General features: G+C 37.2%; 1 protein-coding gene across 7 annotated transcripts in view; it reads right to left on the bottom strand.

Moving 5' to 3' along the window:
- LRCH1 (leucine rich repeats and calponin homology domain containing 1) overlaps positions 1 to 21791 on the bottom strand; it is a 187213-nt gene that overhangs the window by 41803 nt on the left and 123619 nt on the right. For 6 of the 7 annotated variants that reach the window (XM_036455307.2, XM_036455304.2, XM_045588622.1 and 3 more), the window contains 7 exons: positions 19143 to 19279; positions 18293 to 18420; positions 14368 to 14431; positions 11503 to 11608; positions 7509 to 7633; positions 2827 to 2894; positions 2040 to 2120 (listed from right to left, as the gene is read on the bottom strand). In XM_036455307.2, the coding sequence (XP_036311200.1) occupies positions 2040 to 2120; positions 2827 to 2894; positions 7509 to 7633; positions 11503 to 11608; positions 14368 to 14431; positions 18293 to 18420; positions 19143 to 19279 (709 nt within the window). The remainder of the gene's footprint in view (positions 1 to 2039; positions 2121 to 2826; positions 2895 to 7508; positions 7634 to 11502; positions 11609 to 14367; positions 14432 to 18292; positions 18421 to 19142; positions 19280 to 21791) is intronic. The other variant, XM_045588623.1, reaches the window with a different exon arrangement.

The raw sequence follows: 21791 nt of genomic DNA on the forward strand, positions 1-21791 counted from the left end.
ACGTACACTCACCACCAGGGGGCAGATACTCAACGCAAGAGCTGCCCCCAGCCTACAGGCCCCAGGCTAGTCAAGGCAGGTGCCACCTGAGGCCCACCCTCTATCACCCAGCCAGTTGACCCACAGATCACTCTTACTCACTGGCCAGGCCTAGGAACCCTACCCATGTACAAATTTTGTCCACTGGGTCTCTAGTAATAAAATAAAGTCTCAGCTCCCTAACAGCATTCAAAGTCATGCCCTTCCCCACTCCAAATGTCCCCTTGGTGATTCTCAGTGAAGACTGCACATCAGAGGCACCAGCATTACTTTTATAAAGTGGAAATGGCTAACACCCAAACTCACAAGTAATGTCAAGGATGTCTGTTTTGAAAGTTCCACAAGTGATACTGAAGCATGGCCTGGGTGGAGATCATCTAATCTGCCTGAGATTTTTGAAACTTGCTCCTTTCTTTTTGACCTCTGTAACTTTGCCCAAGCTTTTAATTCAATCCAGAATTTGCCTTCTCCTTGAAATTACTAGTTACTAAAGGTTAATATCCAAACCTTTAGGAAAGGCTGGTCTAGCAGACTCCTTTTTTTCATCTGGGGTCAGGTGACACTCTATAAATTTTTAAGCAAGTTAATCAATTACACTTACAATAACTGCTCAAGACAATCTCCCTCTACTATAGTTTAAATTCATCTTTATATCTCCCAAGGTGCACAATGTAGATCTTCCTATGCTCTAAGCTAGGGGTGTCGAACTCAATCAGAGAAGGGGCCAAAATCTAAAATCCAGCCTAAATCGCGGGCCGAATGGTTTACTGAACAGTCATAAACTGTCATTGTGATGGAAACGCAGCGGAGTGCAGTGATGACAGCGCGGTGTGGGCCACATTGCAAGGCCTGGCGGGACGGATTTGGCCCACGGGCCTTGTGTTTGACACATGTGCTCTAAGCACTCAATTAATGTCTGTAGAATCAAAATGCTTTTCAATCAACAGCTAAAGATTTTCAGTCATATTCAGTCTGACCCATCATTTTTTCAGGGCCTGACAACACTGGTGGTATACACTCACTAACCACCTTTTCCTAAACTCACAGAACTGAGTTGAAATCAGCATGGTGTGATTTTCACATTCACCACATTTACAAGACCACATAATTTTCATATTTAAATTCCCAGGACCCCTAAAGAGTTTATCAGGGACAGATTTTAGATCTATTTCTCTAATGATAAGGTATTCAGTATTGTCTTACTGAAAAATACTTTGTCAATAGGAATTTCATTATCTTTAACTAAGCAACCAAAAAATGAATCTAATGCATATAGTAGTTATTGACAATGACTAATCTAATTTAAAAATCACCTTGTAACCCAAATCTTTAGAAATATATTATTTAATTAACATATAATTGCCATGATCAAATAACTATTGTAATACTACTTGGCATAATGATTCTTCCCTTTTTGGAAAATCTCCCTTGTAGTTCTATAAACAGGAATTACCATATTTCTGTTTTGTTTTTTAATCCTCACCTGAGCATATTTTTCCATTAATTTTTAGAGAGTGAAGAAAGAGGGAAAGACAGAGAAATATCGATGTGAGAGAAACATATCGATTGGTTGCCTCCTCCAGAAGCCCTGACCAGAGCCAGGGCTGGGAGGAGCCTGCAACTGAAGTATGTGCCCTAGACCTGGATCGAACCCGGGACTCTTTGGTTTGCAGGCCGATGCTCTACCCACTGAGCAAAACCAGCTAGGACCATATTTCTGTTTTCTAAGAATTATACCAAAAATTTCCATATGAACTTCAGGAAGAGTGAATAAATTTCACTGAAGAATGGAGAAAGGGGGAACTGGTTTCAATACCTAGAGAAGTTTGACTCTTATTTATGGTCTTGGGAAAATAGGCACTTGGCATGACTTCTTTATTAGTGTTTAGACAGAGCCAATACTGTGTATATAACTATCTTTATAAAGTGAGATAATGTGTTCCATAAATTAGTATGTATTATTCACACATGAGGCCTGGGCCAAAGAAAGACATGCATACCTGTTGGGATCTTGCAGCAAATTTACTGCTTCTCTCAGCTGTTCAATCATTGCTATAGTCATTTCCTGGTCTTTATATGAACTTATTCAGCAGCATGAAACCGGGCATGAGAATGAAAACCATTACAGAATATGAATATCATCTAAGTTCTTCAGAGCAAAATTACAAAAATCCATCTAACATATAAAAAATTGATTTTGACCTGGCTCTCTGTGACCTGGGGTAAAATATGTAATAAATCTCTCTGTGCCTCAATTTTGTCATCTGTAAAGTGGGAAACAACAAATAGAACTTAATAGGATTGTTGTAAAGGTGAAATTGGGTACTTGTAAAGGTGATGTGAGGTATTTAGGATAGTGCCTGACATGTGGTATTTAATAAATGCTAGCTATCACAATTATTAAACTTAGGATCAGGGCATTGGGGTTTCTCACATCTTGAAACTGAAGAGCCTAGGTAAAGAAAGGGGACCAGGGCTATTTTAGGTCCATTTGTCAGCTTCTTCATACAAAAGGAAGAAAGCTAGATTCTTCACTTTGGAAGTTCTATAAAATTCCCTGAATCACACATTTCTACCTCCAGTCTCAAATCTGATAAAATTTGGGGCCAAGGAAAAGGTATGACTTTGTATTGTATTACCCTAGCACTGTGACTATAAGCATCAGAGAAAAACTGGCTGCTACTTATCAATATCAGCTACCCAAAGAAAAGCAGACCAGAATTCTTATCATGATAGGGCTTCCGTTCTTTACAGCATAGAGGCTCATAACTAGGCCTTGGTACTCACATTCCCTCGGGTTGCCAGTGTATATCCTCTTCTATCCGTAATGGCTCTTCATAGACTTCTGTCCTATCCTGGGGAAGAACACATGGGTTTTCTAATAGCCAATGGCCTTCAACAGTCAACAGTTAAACCCTGTCCCAGCCCATGTTCATGGAAGTACTATTCATAATAGGCAAAAGGTGAAAACAACCTAAGTGTCCCTCAATGAATGAATGAATGAATGAATGAACAAAATGTGGTCAATACATACACGAATATCATTCAACCTTAAAAAGGAAAGAAATCTGAGACCTGCTACAAAGTAGAAGAATCTTTAGGACATTGTACTAAGTGAAATAAGTCAGTCACAAAAAAACATACTATATGATTCCTCTTCTATGACGTACCTAGAATAGTCAAATTTATAAAGATAGAAAATAGAATGGCAATTGCCAGTGGCTTGAGTATTTAATGGGTAAAGTGTTTCAGTTTTACAAGATAAAAGAAGTTCTGGAGATGGATGGTGGGGATAGCTACACAATAACATGAATGTGCTTAATTTTACATCACTGAATTTTACACTTAAAAATATCTAGATGATAAGTTTATGTTATATTTATATTACTATAATTTAAAAAAAAGAAAGAAAGAAAACCTAGTGTAGGACCACAATACTTATTAACTTACTGTCAAAAATTTAAAACATAATTCCTTACTGCTGTCTTAGCACCTCCTGATGTCCAAAGATTCTTCTGTTGGGCCTGTCAGTCACATGAGAATGCGTTCTGGCATTTGTAAGAGGAGAAAAGGGTGTGTGTGTGTGTGTGTGTGTGTGTGTGTGTGTGTGTTTGGGGAAAATAATGTATAAAATAGTTAACAACAGAAAATGCCTCAGATGACATCTAATAAGCTTCATATATGCAACATCCAGATTTCACTGAAATTCCTGCCCCCATATCCCTAATTATTTTCTCAAAGAAACATTGGTGGGAGTATTGGAAAAGTGTGTCCCACTGTTGGAACTTCCAGATGCTTCTTTCTACTTTCTGCTCTGACACAGAATAATGCTACTTTTGCTCAGCCAGTAGCTAGAACAGAAGCCACCCTGAATGAGTGTATGTTTCTCTGACAAGGAAGGTACAATCAAAAGAACTGTTTTCTGCTTCAAGGTTCTGACACGTTGTTAACTCAGGCCCAGCCAATTCTCCAGATGTGTCACTGAGAATGAGTCTTCTTTCAAAGAGGTGGCTTGCTACCTGATGCCAGTCTGGCTTGAAAATACTCAGACATTTTCTATATTGACTGTACTTTTAGTGCATAATAAAGTCAACATATAAATTATTGTGCCACACTATCCAAATGATAATGAAGTTCATGGGAGAAAATGCACTACCATACATGACTGAGAAAACATGTTTGTATCTTTTCTTGTTGGGCTTCAACTACAGAAGCCATGGGCATTTCCTTCTAATTTTAAGTTTCATAATAAAAAGTAGCCAACAGTGTGAAATATTGGTTTTTCTTATAGTATGCAAAATAGGGCTTACTGGGTATCTTTTGCTAAGTTAGACAGTTACATAGATGATCCTCATTTGCAAATTCCATATTTATAAATTTGCCTACTCAACAAAATATACTTGTAACCCTGAAATCAATACTCATAGTGCTCTCCAGTCATTCGCAGGCATGCAGAGAACTGTGAAAAATCCAGAGTTCCCAACATGCACAGTTCCAGCTAACAATGAGCAAGGAAACCCTCTGCCTTCTTGTTTCTGCTGTAATAGTGTAAACAAGTATCCTTTAGAGTGTAGTCAGTGAAACATATTAACATTTTTGTGCTTTTTTGGGTTGCTTTTGCTGTATACAATGCCCCCAAGCAAGGTACTAAAGTGTGGTCCAGTGTTCCTAATCACAAGAAGGCTGTGGTGCCCCTTAACAGAGAAAACATATTAGACAAATTTCACTTAGCCATGAGTTGGTGGTGTGGACTGAAAGTTCAATGTTAATTAATCAACAAAACATATTAAGTAAGTGTTTTTAAATAAAAACACACATAAATACAATAAAATCCATTAAACACAATAAGTGAAGTTATGTATTGACTATTTGACAGGGAACCTAACCCTGTACTTACACTTTGGAACAATGACTCAGTTTTAGATAATTCAGTGTTTGAGGTGACTTTATACAACAGAACTACTGAGAATGATGAGGATCAACTGTAGTTACAAAAACAAAATATGCTAATTCAGTGAAGGGGAAAAAACAAGGTTATATAAAACACAATTCTGGCTCCTCAAGGACTGAGTGGTCGGCACATGGTTGGCTGTCATGTACACTCTCACAGGTTTTTAAAGGGATGCAACTCAAGGCTGAAAGAGGGCTGGTTTTCAGTGTATGACTTTTCATTGTAGATTTGTTTTTATTTTATTAGTAGTAGTTCTTTGCTCAAGTTTCCAAGAAAGGCCTCTTGTAGGAGTGGACATCTAGGAAACATTTGCAGAACATGTTTTTACATCCCTGTTTACTCCTCTAGACTCTACCCCGAGGGTCTGTTCTGTAGAGCTGCCTTTTCCACAGAGCCCTTTGCTTCCTAAAATCTCTGAATCTGGGATATTTGCTTTTCTGAAACAAAATGCTTTATTTTACTAACTGCTTTGATTGTTTTCCTTCAGAGTTTCCATTTTTACTTTAGATTCTCAACCTAAGATAAATTCTTCATAAAATAAAGACGAAAGCCCAATTTTCCATGTTTTATGACAGGCTTATTCCAGAGCTGATAGATAGGGGTCAAATCTGGGAGAATCTTATGAAAACTACTGGCCTCAGAGCAATATCATTAGATTTTCACTGTAGGAGAATGGCTGGCGGCAGAATATAAAGTGTTCAAGTGTGTGCGCACACGCATGTGCATGCAGGGGGCAGGACGTTGAGTGAGAAGTTGGAGTAGGTGGGACTCTTGCAGTCATCGGAATTAGAAATGATAAAACTTAACTAAAGCAATGTCAATAGAGACTCTTGCAGTCATCGGAATTAGAAATGATAAAACTTAACTAAAGCAATGTCAATAGAGGTAGAGGGCACAAATGAGGCAGTGACTATGAGATATTTTGAAACAAGAATTGATGAATTAGATATAAAGAGTTAGTATTTCTGTGTTTCATCTTTCCACCAGCATACATCGTTTCTTTGCACGTCACTGTATTGTTTCTCAAATATTGGATTTTTTATTTTTATTTTTTTTTTATAAATCAAAAGTAAGACCCTCCACTAAGAAAAAAATATTATGACTTACTGAAGGCTCAGATGATGGTTACAATTTTTTAACACTACTGTATTTTTAAATTAAGGTAGTATATGCATTTTTTCAAAACAATGCTTTTGCAAACTTAATAGACTACAGTATAGTGTAAACATACTTTTAATATGCACTAGAAAACCACAAAATTCATGTGACTCATTTTGTTGAATTATTTGCTTTATTGCAGTGGTTTGGAACCAAACCCATAATATCTCTGAGGTATGCCTGTATATAATTTCTTAAAATCATCTTAGTTTCTACAAATGTAAGTACTATGTCAGGTTCTTTATTTTTGTCTTGAGAATGTAAAGACCTCTTGAGTACACCAGGATACTTATTATATAGTGTAAATTCACAATTTCCCTCACAGTTCCCTTGGAGGTGATGGCCAGAGAAGTTAGTTTAGATAGACTCAAGCCGTTCTAACACAATTCTCAGGGAATAAGGATGTGCTCTGAGAGACCCCATGCTTGGCTTTAACACATTAACTCAAAGACCACCATCTCTCAGAAGCCACATCAAATCTGAATTTTACCAAATGAACCATCCTGGCATTCTTTGGTGCCACAACCTGAACCAAAAAGACTGGTAGAAACATACCAAGGCACTTTATCATGTTTCCACATGAAACCTTAACTACCAGCTTCAGTAAAAGGCTAGTTTTCCTCTGTTCTTTTTGCTGCCACTCCAATGAAGCTTGGCAGCTTCACCCAACTTTTCAGCACCTCACTGTAACTACATCGGTTCTGGAACAACTGTCCTCAGAATGAACTCCCAAAGATGAAAGACATTCATTCCCAGGTCCTGGAAGTCTCCATTTTTCTCTTTATATTGTGGACATACTCCCAAGAAAAGCATTCACCTAGAGTACATTGAAGAGAATGTGAAATTTGTCTAGTTTGCCTTTTACTGAATGGTAATGGGTAACTCTGACATTTGCTAATGAGCACAATGTACTGAGCAATGGCAAGATGAGTAATTTCTGAATACAAAAGAAAACCATATACATATGCCAACAAATGAAAAGATATGTATGGGAGGGACTGGCTCCTAATGTCAGAAAATAAATACTGAGTCCCTGGTGGGTAGCTAATTTGGTTCGAGCATCCCAATGTGACAAGGTTGAGGGTTCGATTCTCAGTCAGGACACTACAGAAATACAGGAAAAAACTAATAAATGTATAAACAAGCAGAACAATAAATTGGTGTCTCTCTCCTCTCCTCCCTCATCTCCTCCCTCTAGAATCAATCAATTTTACAAAAAAATAAAAATATACTGAGCTTTGAGAAGTTGTTATAAAAGAAGGTGGCAGTAAGATGACATTTAAGGTGATGCATTGGTAACCTTGAATCAAACAGAAGTAAATAAATAAATAAATAAATAAATTAGTTGATCTCAACTTGCCTTAATATAATTTATAAATTCCGATTGGAGAACATCTGTTCCATGGGTAAATTGGTCTCTTTCTTCTCCAGAGTTGTCATTGTGACCAAGGAAAGGCTTTGATTGAAATTCCTGATGAAAGTCCCCTGTTAGAAAAAAACAGACAGACAGAAAGCATGATTTCACAAATTGTTGAACAAAGTACAGAATACCCTGAAATGTATCATCTAATCATTTCAATTTTCTCTCTTACCTTTTAAGGAGGTATATGACTGACCCAAGTTTTCTCTTCCCTGAATGATGTAAGAAAATGTTAAAAGAAGAAAGAAGGGAAAGAAAAGCAAAAGAAACAAAAAGCCATAAACTAAACTTAAAAGTTAAAAGCTTCTTATGGCTTAGTGTTTTTTGAGTGTTTTTTCTTTAAAGAAATGAGCATAATTAAAAATGGTGGAGGGGTAAATGGATGCTGCACAAACACGCTCCCAGGACCAATCTGGATTTACAACTAAATTACAGGAAGACTCACTGGAAAGAACCCTGATAACCCAGGATGGAGAGTGGAGACAGCAGCTGAAGTTCCAGAGAGATAGCTCAGCTCTGGAGGGTTCCCACTGAGAACTACCAGGTCTAACCCCTAAGCTGGGCTGCCCAGCAGAGAGCACCAGAACTGAGAAAGGTGTCCACAGAACATCTGCATGTGAAAAGCAGCAGGGTTGCTGTCTGTCAGGAAAAGACAGCTGAAATGCAGGCACCCTCTTTCTTAAAGGACCAAAACACAAAATTCCCTGTGCAGCCATTCACTTTGTGATCCAGCAGAGGGAGGGCAGAGTGGACTAGAGCTATGTGAGCAGAAGCCAGGTATGGGGGCTCTAGGTTAGAGTTCAGAAGACTGACACCCTGGTTTCCTGTGTTGAGTCATTCCCTCACACTGTGGAGGTCATCTTTCTCATGCAGACAATTGCTATCTAGGCGGTTTTGCCTAGGGAGTATACAGCTGACTCAAATCCTTTTCCTAAAGTGTGGAGTTTCTGAGGCCCATTAAGGGACTGAGAATAAAATTAGCCTCCAGGTAGAAGCAATTGCACCACCCTGATAGGAAAACTCTTGCCATATCTGTGGATGATTGCCTGAGGGCTATTTAAGACTAAATCCAATCAGACTGCTAACAGGACAGACTCAAAGCTGGGGACCTGATCTCATTAGACAAAAACAGTGTTTGCACTGTCCTGCACTAAAGAATGAGAGAGGCATAGATCTACCTTCTATGGTCATAAAATATATGGTCACAAAACCAAACAGGCACCCAAAATGATGAGACAAAGAAACAATGCCCAAATTAAAGAGCAAGAGGAATTCTCCAGAAGAAGATATAAATGAAATGGAAATAAGAAACTTATCTGAAAAAGGGTACAGAATATTGATGGTAAAGATGCTCAACAGCATGAGAAAAGATGTAGTAACTATGAAAACAGAAATAAAGGATGACAGCACAAATAAAGAACACATTGGCTGAAGCCGGTTTGACTCAGTGGTAGAGCGTCGGTCTGCGGACTGAAAGATCCCGGGTTCGATTCCGGTCAGGGGCATGTACCTTGGTTGCGGGCACATCCCCAGTAGGGGGTGTGCAAGAGGCAGCTGGTCAATGTTACCCTCTCATCGACGTTTCTATTGTAGTTCTCTATCCCTCTCTCTTCCTCTCAAAATCTATCTAAAAAAAAAAAAAAAAAAAAAAAAAAAAAAAAAAAAAAAAAAAAAAAAAAAAAGAACACATTGGAAGGCTATCATTCAAAATAGACACCACCAAGCCAGCATAATAAGAAATGCTAAATAAACTGCTGTAATGAGAAGAGATAAAAAAACAAAACAAAACCTAGGCATACAGAATTAAAATGACAATAAACAAGTACATATCAATAATAACCTTAAATGTAAACGGATTAAATACTCCATTCAAAAGAATAGTATACCTGAATGGATATGAAAACTTGATACAACTATATGTGGTCTACAAGAGATCCACCGCAGAAGAACAGATTTGTATAGGATGAGAGTGAAGGGGTGGGGAAAAACATTTCCATGCAAATAGAAAACAAAAAAAGCTGAAGTAGTAATATTCATATCTGACAAAATAGACTTCAAAATGAGAGATAACAAAAATCACTACATAATACTAAAGGGATCAATTCAACAAGAGGATATAACCCTAGTAAACATAGATGCACCCAATATATGAACATCTAAATATATATAAAAAACTTCTAGAGGACTTTAAGGGAGAGATCGACAATAATACAATCATAGTATGCTGATTTCAATGGCGAGAACTTCTAGACAAAAAATTAACAAGGAAATAGTGACTCTAAGGGATATAAAGGATCAGATGGATTTAATTGACATTTATAGAATATTTCACCCCAAAGATGCAGAATATACATTCTTCTCAAGTGTAAAATATATATTAAAAAATCAATGATACCAAAAGCTGGTTCTTTGAAAGGATAAACAAGATTGACAAACCATTCGCCAGACTCATCAAGAAACAAAGACAAAGGTCTCAAATAAATAAAATCAACGAAAACAGAAAAGTAACCACTGACACCACAGAAATACAAAGGATTGTAAAAAAAAAAAAAAAAAAAAAATACTAAGGACAACTATATGTCAATAAGTTGGACAAACTGGATGAAATGAAAAATTTATAGAAAAACACAATCTCCCAAAACTGAATCAGGAAGAATCTGCAAACATGAATAGGCCAATAGCAACTGATGAAATGGAAGCAGTAATCAAAAAACTCCCAGTAAACAAAAGCCCAGGGCTGTATGGTTTTACAGGGGAGTTTTACCAAACATTCAAAGAAGGAATAATACCTACACTCCTCAAATTAGTCAAAAAAATCCAAGAGGAGGGAACACTTCCAAGTTCTTTTTATGAGGTCAACATTATCCTAATTCCAAAACCACATAAAGACACTACAAAGAAAGAGAATTATAAGCCAATATCCCTGATGAATATAGATGCTAATATTCTCAACAAAATATTAGCAAATGGATCCAGCAATATCTTAAAGAGATCATACACCATGACCAACTGGGATTTATTTGAGGAATGCAAAGCTGGTACAATATTTGGAAATCAATAAACGTGACACATCACATAAACACATTGATGTGTTTTTTTTTTACTAAAAAGTGCAACACCCTCCCCCTCCTTTTTTTTAAATTAAAAACTCTCAGCAAAGTGGGTACAGAGGGAGCTATTTCAACATGATAAAAACCATTTAGGACAAACCAACAGAGAACATATTCAATGGGCAAAAACTAAAACCATTTCCTCTAGAAACTGGAACAAAACAGGGATGTCTACTTTCAACACTCTTATTCAACATAGTACTGGTACTGCTAGCCACCTCAATCAGACAAGAAGAAGAAATAAAAGGCATTCAAATTGGAAAAGAAGTAAAATTCTCATTATTTGCCAATGACATGCGATTGTATATAGAAAACTCTAAAAACTCAATTAAAAAACTACTAGATTTAATAAGTGAATTTGGCAATGTAGCAGGATACAAAATCAGCATCCCAAAATCAATGGCTTTTTTATACACCAATGATGAATTCTCAGAAAGAGAAACTAAACAACTTTGTTTGCTGACCACAGTGTTAAATCAATGAGATTTGGGGGCTTTATGTATTACAATAGTTATTCTAAATAATATATCTACAAATATTTTCTTTTAAATAATGAATTTAAAGAATCTATATAAATCTTTAGAATGAAACAGCTTCACTATTTACTAGCTGAATGACCACTGGCATGTACTTAAACTCTCTGAGCCTCAGTTTCCTCTATAAAATTGAGATAATCAGGGTTTTGAAGTTTCAATGAGATCATCTTCACAGATTAGCACAGTTCCTGGTGCATAGGAAATGTGCAATAAAAATTAACTATTATTATTGCCATATTTGTGCATATTGTAAACACAGCACTTTCTCCCCATCTTTCATTCTCAGACCTTTTATGGGACTAAGGTGATGGCATGAGTCCTCCTTGACGATCTGCTCTTCTTCCATGATATTTGACATTGGGACATTGAGGCTAACAGTGTCTTCATCAGAAGGCTAGAAAGAAACAAGGCACTGCTTCATTCAAGGAGAAGTGTTACATGTAGTTAAAAGAATGCTATATGATTAAAAAACAACAGAGTATTTTTAACATTGAGTAAAAGACACCACATACAAAGGACAATTCCATTTACATATGTTTAAAAACAGGCAAAACTAATCCATGGTATTGAAATCGGGATCGTGGCTGCTTTTGGGTGAGTGGGTGGGCACATGGGTGGGGCTTTCTGGGGTCCTGGGAAAGTCCCCTTTCCTGAACTGGGAGCTGGTAATATGGTTCACTGTGTCAAGATCATAGACTAACATGTACATGTTTTGAGCTGAAATTTGACCGGGTGCCTGGAGGTATTTGCTAACCTAAGAGCCATAGTCAGGGTCCTAAGGAGGACTTGTGCAACACCTGAAAACAAAGGAAAACTTGCAAATATATCACCACAGAAGTCCTATGTCGAATCAACCATTTGAACAGTGACATTACTGTGAACTCTACAACACTAATTTACCAAAACACCATTAAGGTTTCATGTGGTTCATCACAGAAAGTAGACAGTCAACCTCTGTGACAAAATCTCATTTATTTACAGTGCACTATACATGCTTTATAAATTAAGCTTCAGTTTATTTCCCTGTTTTAGGATGAGGCTGCTACATTAAATATATAAAAGTGCTAAATGACTTTGTGCAATTTTTGGAATAACACTGCAATTTGGTAATTGGAGTAAGTTTTCTCTGGGGGTATTGTTTCCCATACCAGTTGATGAAGTTTATTCAGGAAAATGTCTGATTCTATTGCAAATAAAATATGGCGCCTCATTTATCTTCCTATGTTTCCACTTCAGTGTTGTTACTTAGTGAAGTTTTCTAAATCACAAGGACCAGGAATCTCACTGTGGCTGATTTTGGCTTGTCCCTAAATTCCTGAGGCTATGACTTTCAGAGAACAGTGTTCATTTACTTTTGGACATTACACAAATTGTTTAGAAACCAACAGAAAACAAATGTGCATTTCCTTCAATAAACAGAATTTTAATGAGGTCCCAATTTTTTGGCTTTTTTTATCTTGAGAAAAATGTGTTTTTTACTTCTTACTGACAAACAGCAATAAAGGGAACCAGGTGTGATCCTTGAACCCCACAATAAGATATAAATGGGGAGTATATGACCATAGATGGTAACATACTGCCAAACAAAGAAAAAACAGAAGACTACAATGATTAATTCAGAACCTTTATCATTCTAAAAAAAAATTTTTTTTGAGGTATCCTCAGGTAATGAGGCTACCATGTGAGAATTGTGCTTCCTATTCTATTGAATGTAATCTTCTCTATAATCCTTCTTCCTTTCCATCTAAAAACTCAGCAAAATTTCAAAGATATGCATCTAGTTAAAAAGGAGAGAATAAACTCTTGGCTTCCTCTTTTAGAATGACATTAGCATCCTATTTATACTAAGTGGGAACGGAAGGATAGTGAAGTTCTTTGTGCAATGTTTCATTAATGAACTTAATTATCCTTAGAAGGAAGGTAAGGATAAAGCAAAGTCTATTTTAATTTATTAGAAATAAGCTTAGGGTGAGTAATTTCTAAAACAATAGGGCACTTCAGGAGGCTTAGGAGTTTTAATAAAGCTAAGGAGGTTGAATTAAATTTTAAAAAAATATTCAATGAGTTGAATATTTTCTCCCCAGGGGAACCATAGTGAACTATTCATGTGGTTCCATGAAAGTAATTTTTATTTTATTAACAAGGCCTTTTTATCTACCTCCTAACTTATCTTCCTTTTGAAATATTCTAAGCATCTTAGTATTTTTTTTAATACACTGCTTTATAAAGCATTTTAAAAAATAAATTCAAATATCTTAGCTATACATTATACTCAAAGGTCTTGCAAGAACAGGAAATAGGCATTTTCCCTAGAGTCACACCACATACAATAAAAACATAGATTCCTTAGATGGGGTAATTGGGCTACTAATTATATCTTCAAAGAAGATTATAATGTCTCAAACTCTACAACCACAGAAATTCAGTAAGTTCCCTCACCAAGGGAAGATCTGATGCTACATCATGACTACTCCACCTAGCTCTTCTCCCTCCCCAGGTCAAGAAGCTCCATTTAAAGGTATGCTAGTGAAAGATTTGGGGAAATCCAATAGATTATGAATGATATAATAATTATGCTAAATGAGCTATTTTACCACCACTAGTATTAGAGGCCCCCTTAGCTTACAAATAATTAAACTTTTTACCAATAATCTAAAAACAGTTCCAGGAAACAAATAATGCTATAAAATGTATGGCTATTTATAAAAGCATTTTTGGGGGGCAAACTACTAAAATGCAATGTACATTTGATTCCTAATTTATACATGAATATAACAATGTTTTTCCAAATTGCTCCATCATTTAAAAATAAGCATTTATCAAAAATGCCTCATGAGTACTTGTACATCACTTAGTCATTTCATAATATTTATTAAGCATTCAAAAATATTCCAGAAAATGTGTGTGGGGAAGAGAGGAAAGAGATAGGAATCCTACTCCTGAGACATTTACAAAACATTAAAGACTTAGAAAAAGCTAACCATAGCTAATATTTATGTAACACTTGGAGTATTTCAAATTGCTTTCAAAATATTATCACATATTCCTAGGCAGAGGGTTAATGACTTTTTACCAGAAAGAAGTTCAATAAGTACAGCAGATTTATCTAAAATCAGAGAAAGAAAAAAATCACGAACAGATCACAAAATTTACCTCTGTGGTTGATAATCGCTTATCTCCATTATCACTTCCAACGCCTGAATCAGAATCCTTCTTGCTGAGATAGATGCCATCAATATTGAATTCATATAAAAAATTAAAATCACAAAGTTCACAGATATGTCAATTTATATTCAAATATTGAGTTTGCTATACAAATTGTTATTATTACCACAAGGCAGCAAATCAATTCAGTATTAAAGGATGGTAAGATAAAGGCCTAATGAAAACCGGATACTTCACTGTCTAAAAGGAGCACAAAATAAGTTCTTTGTGTTCAGGGTTTCATGGACTTACACTTTCATCAAATAATCTGTTTTTTGAAACAGTTAACAATTTTCTGATTTTACTGATTCTAGCATATAAAAAAGCAAAACAAAACAAAACACAAACAAACAAAAACCCTAATTGTTTTTATGTCTTATGTTTTGAAATGTTGGTAATCTTTTTCTTAAAATTTTATTTTTAATCTTTATTGTTCAGATTATTACAGATGTTCCTCTTCTCCACCCCACCCCACTATAGCTCCCCTCCACCCAGTTCCCACCCCACTCCAGGCCTTCCCTCTGCCCCCCACTGACCTTGTCCATAGGTATAGGGTCTTTGTCCAATCTCTTCCCACACCCCCTACAACCCCTTCTCCCCAGGAATTATCAGTCTGCTCCCTTTCATGCCCCTGATTCTATTACATTCACGTTCATCAGGTTTTTTATTCATTTGATTTTTAGGTTCACTTGTTGATAGATATGTATTTGTTGCCACTTTCTTGTTCATAATTTTTTATCTTTACCTTTTTCTTTTTCTTCCTCTTTTTAGAGAGTAACCTTGAGCATTTCATATAATACTAGTTTGATGGTGATGACCTCCTTTAGATTTTTCTTGTCTGTGAAGCTCTTTATCTGACCTGCAATTCTGAATGATAGCTTTGCTGGGTAGAGTAATCTTGGTTGTAGGTTCTTGCTATTCATCACCTTGAATATTTCTTGCCACTCCCTTCTGGCCTGCATAGTTTCTGTTGAGAAATCAGCTGAAAGTCATATGGGTGTACTCCCTTGGAGGCAACTAACTGTTTTTCTCTTGCTGCTTTTAATATTCTTTGTCTTTTGCCCTTGGCATTTTAATTATGATGTGTCTTGGTGTGGTCCTCTTTGGATTCCTTTTGTTTGGGGTTCTGTGCACTTCCTGGACTTGTAAGTCTGTTTTTTTTTTACCAGGTAGGAAAAGTTTTCTGTCATTTTTTCTTCAAATAGGTTTTCAATATCTTGTTTTCTCTCTTCTTCTGACACTCCCATAATTCTGATGTTGGCACACTTGAAGTTGTCCCAGAGGCTCCTTATACTGTCTTCATATTTTTGGATTCTTTTTTCTTTTTGCTTTTCTGGTTGCATGTTTTTTGCTTCTTCATATTTCAAATCTTTTACTTAATTCTTAAGATCTTCTAGTCTGCTGTGGAATCTCTGTATATTATTCTTTATTTCAGTCAGTGTATGCTTAATTTCTGATTGGTCCTTTTCCATGTCCTTGAAGGTCTCAATAAGTTTCTTGGAGGTTTCTAAAAGATTTTTTTTTCATTTTTTAAATAAGGTTATTATATGTGTACATATCTTACCATTTCCCCCCCTCCCCTGACTCCCATATTTGCCCTCAGCCCACAGTTTTGTGTTAGAAGATTCTTAAGTAAACTTATAACTGTGGTTTTGAACTCTATATCCAGTATTTTTCTTTCATCCATTTCTTTCATTTGTGACTTGTTTCTTTGTCTCCGCATTTTGGCTGTTTCCCTGTGTTTATTTCTATGTACTGGGTAGCTGCTAAGTCTCCTTGATTTGACAGAGTGGCCTAGAGTGGTTGGTGTCCTATAGGGCCCAGTGGCTCAGCCTCCCCAGTCACCTGAGGTGGACACTTCTTGGTGCACCCCTTTGTGAGCTGTGTGCACAGTCTTGTAGTTAACCCTTGATTGCTCTTGGTATCACTGGGAGAATTGGCTGTGATTAAGAGCTGTGTCTACATTGGAAGATCTGTTTGTTGTACAGGAGACACCCTAATGGGGCAGTACTTGCTTCAGTGGGACTTTGGTGCTCACTGAGTCTGTCCCTTGAGTGTGTTTCTTATGGGTCTGAAGAGTTGTAATCTGATATAGTCTCACACTGACCACAGGGTACACTGGCTTTTGAATCTCCAAGGAGGTGCAAGGTCAGCCTGCTATAGACAGTGGCTGATTCCTCCTCTTTGTATGGGGTTTGGAAGTGCCCAGACAAAACCCAGCTGTGAAGCAAGACAGGCTGCTGTTGCTGGGCTTTGGGCCTTCTTTTGGAAGCTCTGGGCTCTCTCACCCAGCTGCAGTTTGACAGGGTTTAGGTGGAGAGAGGACAAGCCATTCATATGCAAAAGCTGATGTACACAGCTTGGGTGGGGTTGTAAATGGGGTGGGGCAGGGTCTCTGGGAGTCACCAGGGTGGAGCAAACACAATGGCTGCCAGTCATCCCTGCACCAGAGAGGTCCCAGGTCTCCTCGGCCCACGCCCCCATGCAGGGACAATGATTGCTGTGAGCACCTCTGCAAAAAAACTGCCCTCGTGTTCCTGTCCCGATGCCAGACAGTCCAGTTTCTCCCCGTATGTGCCTGAGTCCCCCTGAGTCTCGCCCGGAACTGGAGTTCAGAGCAAGCGGGAGCTTTTATCTCCCTCCCGATTAAAAGAGCAGCACATCCAGGTGCCAGCACTTTCCGCGCCTCCACACATCTTCCCAGTCTCACTGCACTTTCTTCACCTCTGCAACTGTGGAACTTCCACTCAGCCAGCTTTCCTGCAGTTCTGGGTGGTAGTTGTTCTGCCTTTTAGTTGTAATTTTGATGTGGCTGTGAGAGGCAGCAAATATAGGTGTTTACCTGTGCCGCCATCTTGGTTCTCTTGTAGAAATGTTGGCAATCTTGAATAATTCTGTAAACTTTAATCTGGTGACTAAATTTGATGACATGTTTAAAAAATAATGAATATATATATTTTAAGCAGTATATAAAGGCACCACTAGGGTAGTCAGAAATTTTAAGTCACTAGTTCTCCTTTTTAATAAAAAGTTAATGAAAGATTTCTGCAGTGAAGACTTCTCAAAAAACAATCTGTATTTTATAAGTGTTCAGTGTGGGAATTTCATTCTCTGAAAATTCAAAGCCTGATTTATGCCAACAAAAGGCCACGGACATGTGAAAGTATTCTAACACTTTCATTCTATTGTAAATAGGAAATGGCACACTATATATTCTGCATTTTAAAAAGACAATTAAAAAAAAAAAAAACCTGCAGTTTTTCTTAATAATGTTCCAGAGGCATATTAAAAAATAATAGTTTTAAAAAGGCTTGATATTGTTGTTTTAATTGATAAGCTAAAGATACCTATGTTTATTTATTTTAACACGTTTTGATTGATTTTTAAAGAGAGAGGAAAAGAGCGAGAGATAAGATCCATATGAGAGAGAAGCATTGATTAGTTGCTTCCTGTACCATGATCCAACCCACAACTTGGGAATCGAACTGATGACTTTTTTAGTTCACAGGACATTACTCAACCAACTGAACCACACCAGCCAGGGCCCTATGTTTAAACTATAGATCATATGTCATGTATCATATATACACATGCACATACACACACACACACACACATGAGAGTACACATACACACAGCTCTCAAGAAGGACTGATTTTTAACTAGGAGAGAATAAACAAGACTTGAGAAATATAAAAATGTTATCAATAACATCCATTTTCTCTTTCCTATTTCAAAAGTTTCTGAAACTTTAAGTTACAAATCTGCCTTGGTTGAATGAAGCAAAAAAATTTTTGTTTACTTTAGTTACCTGGAATACCTCGGCCTAAAAAAAATTCTAAAAGGGGCTTTGAGCCAGGGCAGCCACACTCACCTGTCTTCCATATGCTGCTGTAATTGTGGCCTCTCCATCGTGTGCAGATAAAGGGAGTCAGTTGTTTTAATCTGACAGGCTTGTATGCTCAGATACTTGAATATGTGCACTTTGCCCTTTGTGCAAATCTAGGGAGAAATTAATAAAACATATCTATTTTTAATGGCAAAACACTAGATATCTGACTCTGTATATTATAATTTTTGCATTTTCATTCTAAGTAACATTTCAACAATGCACACCAAATTTGACCTCCACAAAACATAAAAATTTAGGCAGTCATTTCCTCCAAATTCCACTTTGAAGAGAAAGTCATACTCAAGCAATGTACTAATTTTTTAACTAAAATGCCAAATCATAACAGAAATGTGTTTAAGTATAAATATATGAAAAATATAGAAGTCAGCTAACTGACCAGAAAAAAATTTCAATTCTGAAAGCATATATATTTCATTTTTTCTCATAGATTAATATTTGAACTTGAATCTTGTCTCTAAATAACCAATAATTATATTTCAAAATACTTAAGATCCATTTCCAGCTAACATTAAAGTAGGGACTATATTAATTTTTTTAGTCCATGAAAAAGTTTCAAATATATATACAAATAATAAAATAATCAAACATAATTCTGGATTAGTGAGCCCAATGCTGGCAAATGGACTTGATGTAGAAAAGACAAGTTATTGTAGTCAGATGCATCCAAGGTTTCATCTTTTTAGAGACTGTAACTGCTTATGATCATGTCTAATGCAACATTAAATCAGCAGAATATTAACAAACTGGCTCTGCCAAGAGTTGCCTGAGCACATTGATAGCATATCCCATATATCTTTGCCAGCCCCCTCACCTGTGCTGGAGGAGACTGCAAAGGGTTATTTTCAAGTAGTAATACTTGCAGCTGCTTCATCTCTCTAAAACAAATGGGAATCACGAGCACTTTATTGCAGGAAAAGTCAAACTTTACCAAGGGAAGATCTACTAGTTCTAAAGGAACAGAAAAAAAAAAAAAAAAAAAAAAAAAAAAAAAAAGGAAGAAAAAAAAAAAAAACACAAAACTCAGAAAAGTAACAAGATTAAATGGCCAAACATTCAGAAATTTATTTTCGGCTTATCAGTAAAAATGTCATTTAGCACAATCAAAAGCAAGCTGTTCATTAGGAATATATAATATATGCATAGATGTAATATTTTACCAAAGGGGAGGGGACACCTTTCATTGGAAGTCCAAACATTTGAATTATTAGTTCTGAGAAGAGCTGAAAATGTGATATTTACAATATTTGTTGTTTAAAAATGCTTTTTATCCTCCCAGAAAAACAATCACATAAGCCACACCACACAGAATATGTTTTAACTTCAAAATGTTTTCAAGCAGTACTATGGTAGGCAGTTAGACATGGGCAGAGCAAGAATGATGGGCCAGGTACAGAGGTCACTAGGGTGCAAAGCCCAGGGTGTCTAGCAATGGACAAGTGTAGGGTGGGACCTTGTCCCCAGAGTTACCTTTTCTCCCTTCACATAGGACTTGTCTAGAGGTTTAGAACTCCTGACCTTTCCTACTTAGAGATAACTTCTAGGTTTCAGTTGTATTTCAGCTCCAGGCCCAGGTAAGTAACAAAACTAGACAAGCATGGTGGATCGCAGGACCAGCTGAATTGGATAATCACCCCCAGTCCCGGTGCTGACCAATCAATCAGTGGAAATCCTAACCCTGAGAGGACACACCTGGTAGCTGCTGAATATTCTATTGAGATCATCCCCTGCGACCTCCCCTAAAAATCTTCACCCTTACAACCCTTAGGATGGAGAACTTAAGGATTGCTCTCCCTCCTGGGAACAGGCCTGCACCTTTCCCCTTCCTCTCCCTTTACCTTCTCCACTGGCTTGTTACATTTCTCACTTCCAAACTCCAAGGCCCTTCCTTTACCTCCATAACCAGTTTCCTTATCACATTTCTTCTACAAATTACTTCTTCTACTTCTGTGATTTTCTAAATAAATATTCTCTTGTAGTTTGAGTCTTGACTTTGAATTCTTTCTTAGTGAGAACTCAAGTACCAAGGTTGCTGAACCCAGGTCCGGTCTAAACCCACCTGCTGCCGTTCTGGACACTGCTAACAGTACTTGATAACATGAGTAATATGCTAATTATAAAATATTCTTATCCGTTTAATGTATCAAGGCTGGCATGACCTCAGAACTACTTACAAGAAATATATTCATTTTTTTAACTACACTTTAAAAAATAAATGCTATCTAATTCAGAATCTGCAGTGAACCCTATAATCCTGATGATAGGGCTTTCTTCTGCCTTAAGATATATAATATATATCTATATCTATATCTATATCTATATCTATATCTATCTATCTATCTATAGATAGATAGATAGATTTTCTATTGATTTCATAAAGGAAGGGAAAAGAGAGACAGAAACATCAATGATGAAAGAGAATTACTGATCGGCTGCCTTCTGCACACCCCCAACTGGGGACTGAGCCTGCAAACAGGGCATGTGCCATGACTGGGAATTGAAACTCAACCTCCTGGTTAATAGGTCAATGCTCAACCACTTAGCCACCATGGCCAGGCTTTATTCTGCTTTTAAAAAGTCTTCTGTGACTCCACAAACAAGACAGAACATTATATTTAGCTTCAAATCCCCACCCAGTAGCATAGTAATTTCAAGCATTCCAACCAGCATTGGCAGCTGCAAGAAACAAGTCAAATATATTCCATACAGCAACGAGGCTGAGCCAGGCTAAACAAGTAGGTGGCATGGGACAACCCACTAGGATCTCTGCGTCAGAGGCTCCAGAGGATTCATTTCAAAACAGCCTTGCCACATTTGTTATAGGACCTGCTAAGGGTTGAAACAGGGTACTTTCAAATACTTAAGGATTCCAAAGAGGAGGAAGGGCAGAAACTATAAATAGAGGAGGAACCAAAGGCAGTGCCCTGGAGTAAGAATTAACACTATTCCTCCTCCCCATCTAGATTGCCCCAGGATTTTCACTTCTCTAAGAGATACTAACTTTCAAGTTCCACCAAGAGCCACTAGCAACCAGTATGTCTTCTCCAGAATTCTACTCCCTCTGGGTTGTAAAGACTTTCCTTCTTTTATGCCTTAGTGACTACCTTGTATTAAAGAAAGGAGTCATGGGACTGCAATGCTGAATAAGGCAGAAGAACATGGAACTCAGCAGGTCCCAAACTCAGGTCCAGGATGGGCAGCTGAGTTAGAGAAGCCCAGGAAGTGTACTCTTTAAGTTGGCTTGAGTTCACTGCTCTTCGGGCCAATAGCAGAATAAATTATTTGCCGCAGCATACACAGTGCTGGTGATTGCCTTGAGAAAAGGGCTTTGAGCAGAAGGAGGCGGAGAAGAGAGAGAGGAACAGTTTGGAATCCAGAAAGTCAAAAGAAAAAAAAAGGGGGGGGAAGTAAGCTCCTTTTTCACTTCATGGTTTTTGTCTATTAAAACAGGTAAGAATTAGGG

The sequence above is a fragment of the Pipistrellus kuhlii genome, unplaced genomic scaffold, assembly GCF_014108245.1.
Source record: "Pipistrellus kuhlii isolate mPipKuh1 unplaced genomic scaffold, mPipKuh1.p scaffold_m20_p_3, whole genome shotgun sequence".
Lineage (NCBI taxonomy): Eukaryota > Metazoa > Chordata > Mammalia > Chiroptera > Vespertilionidae > Pipistrellus > Pipistrellus kuhlii.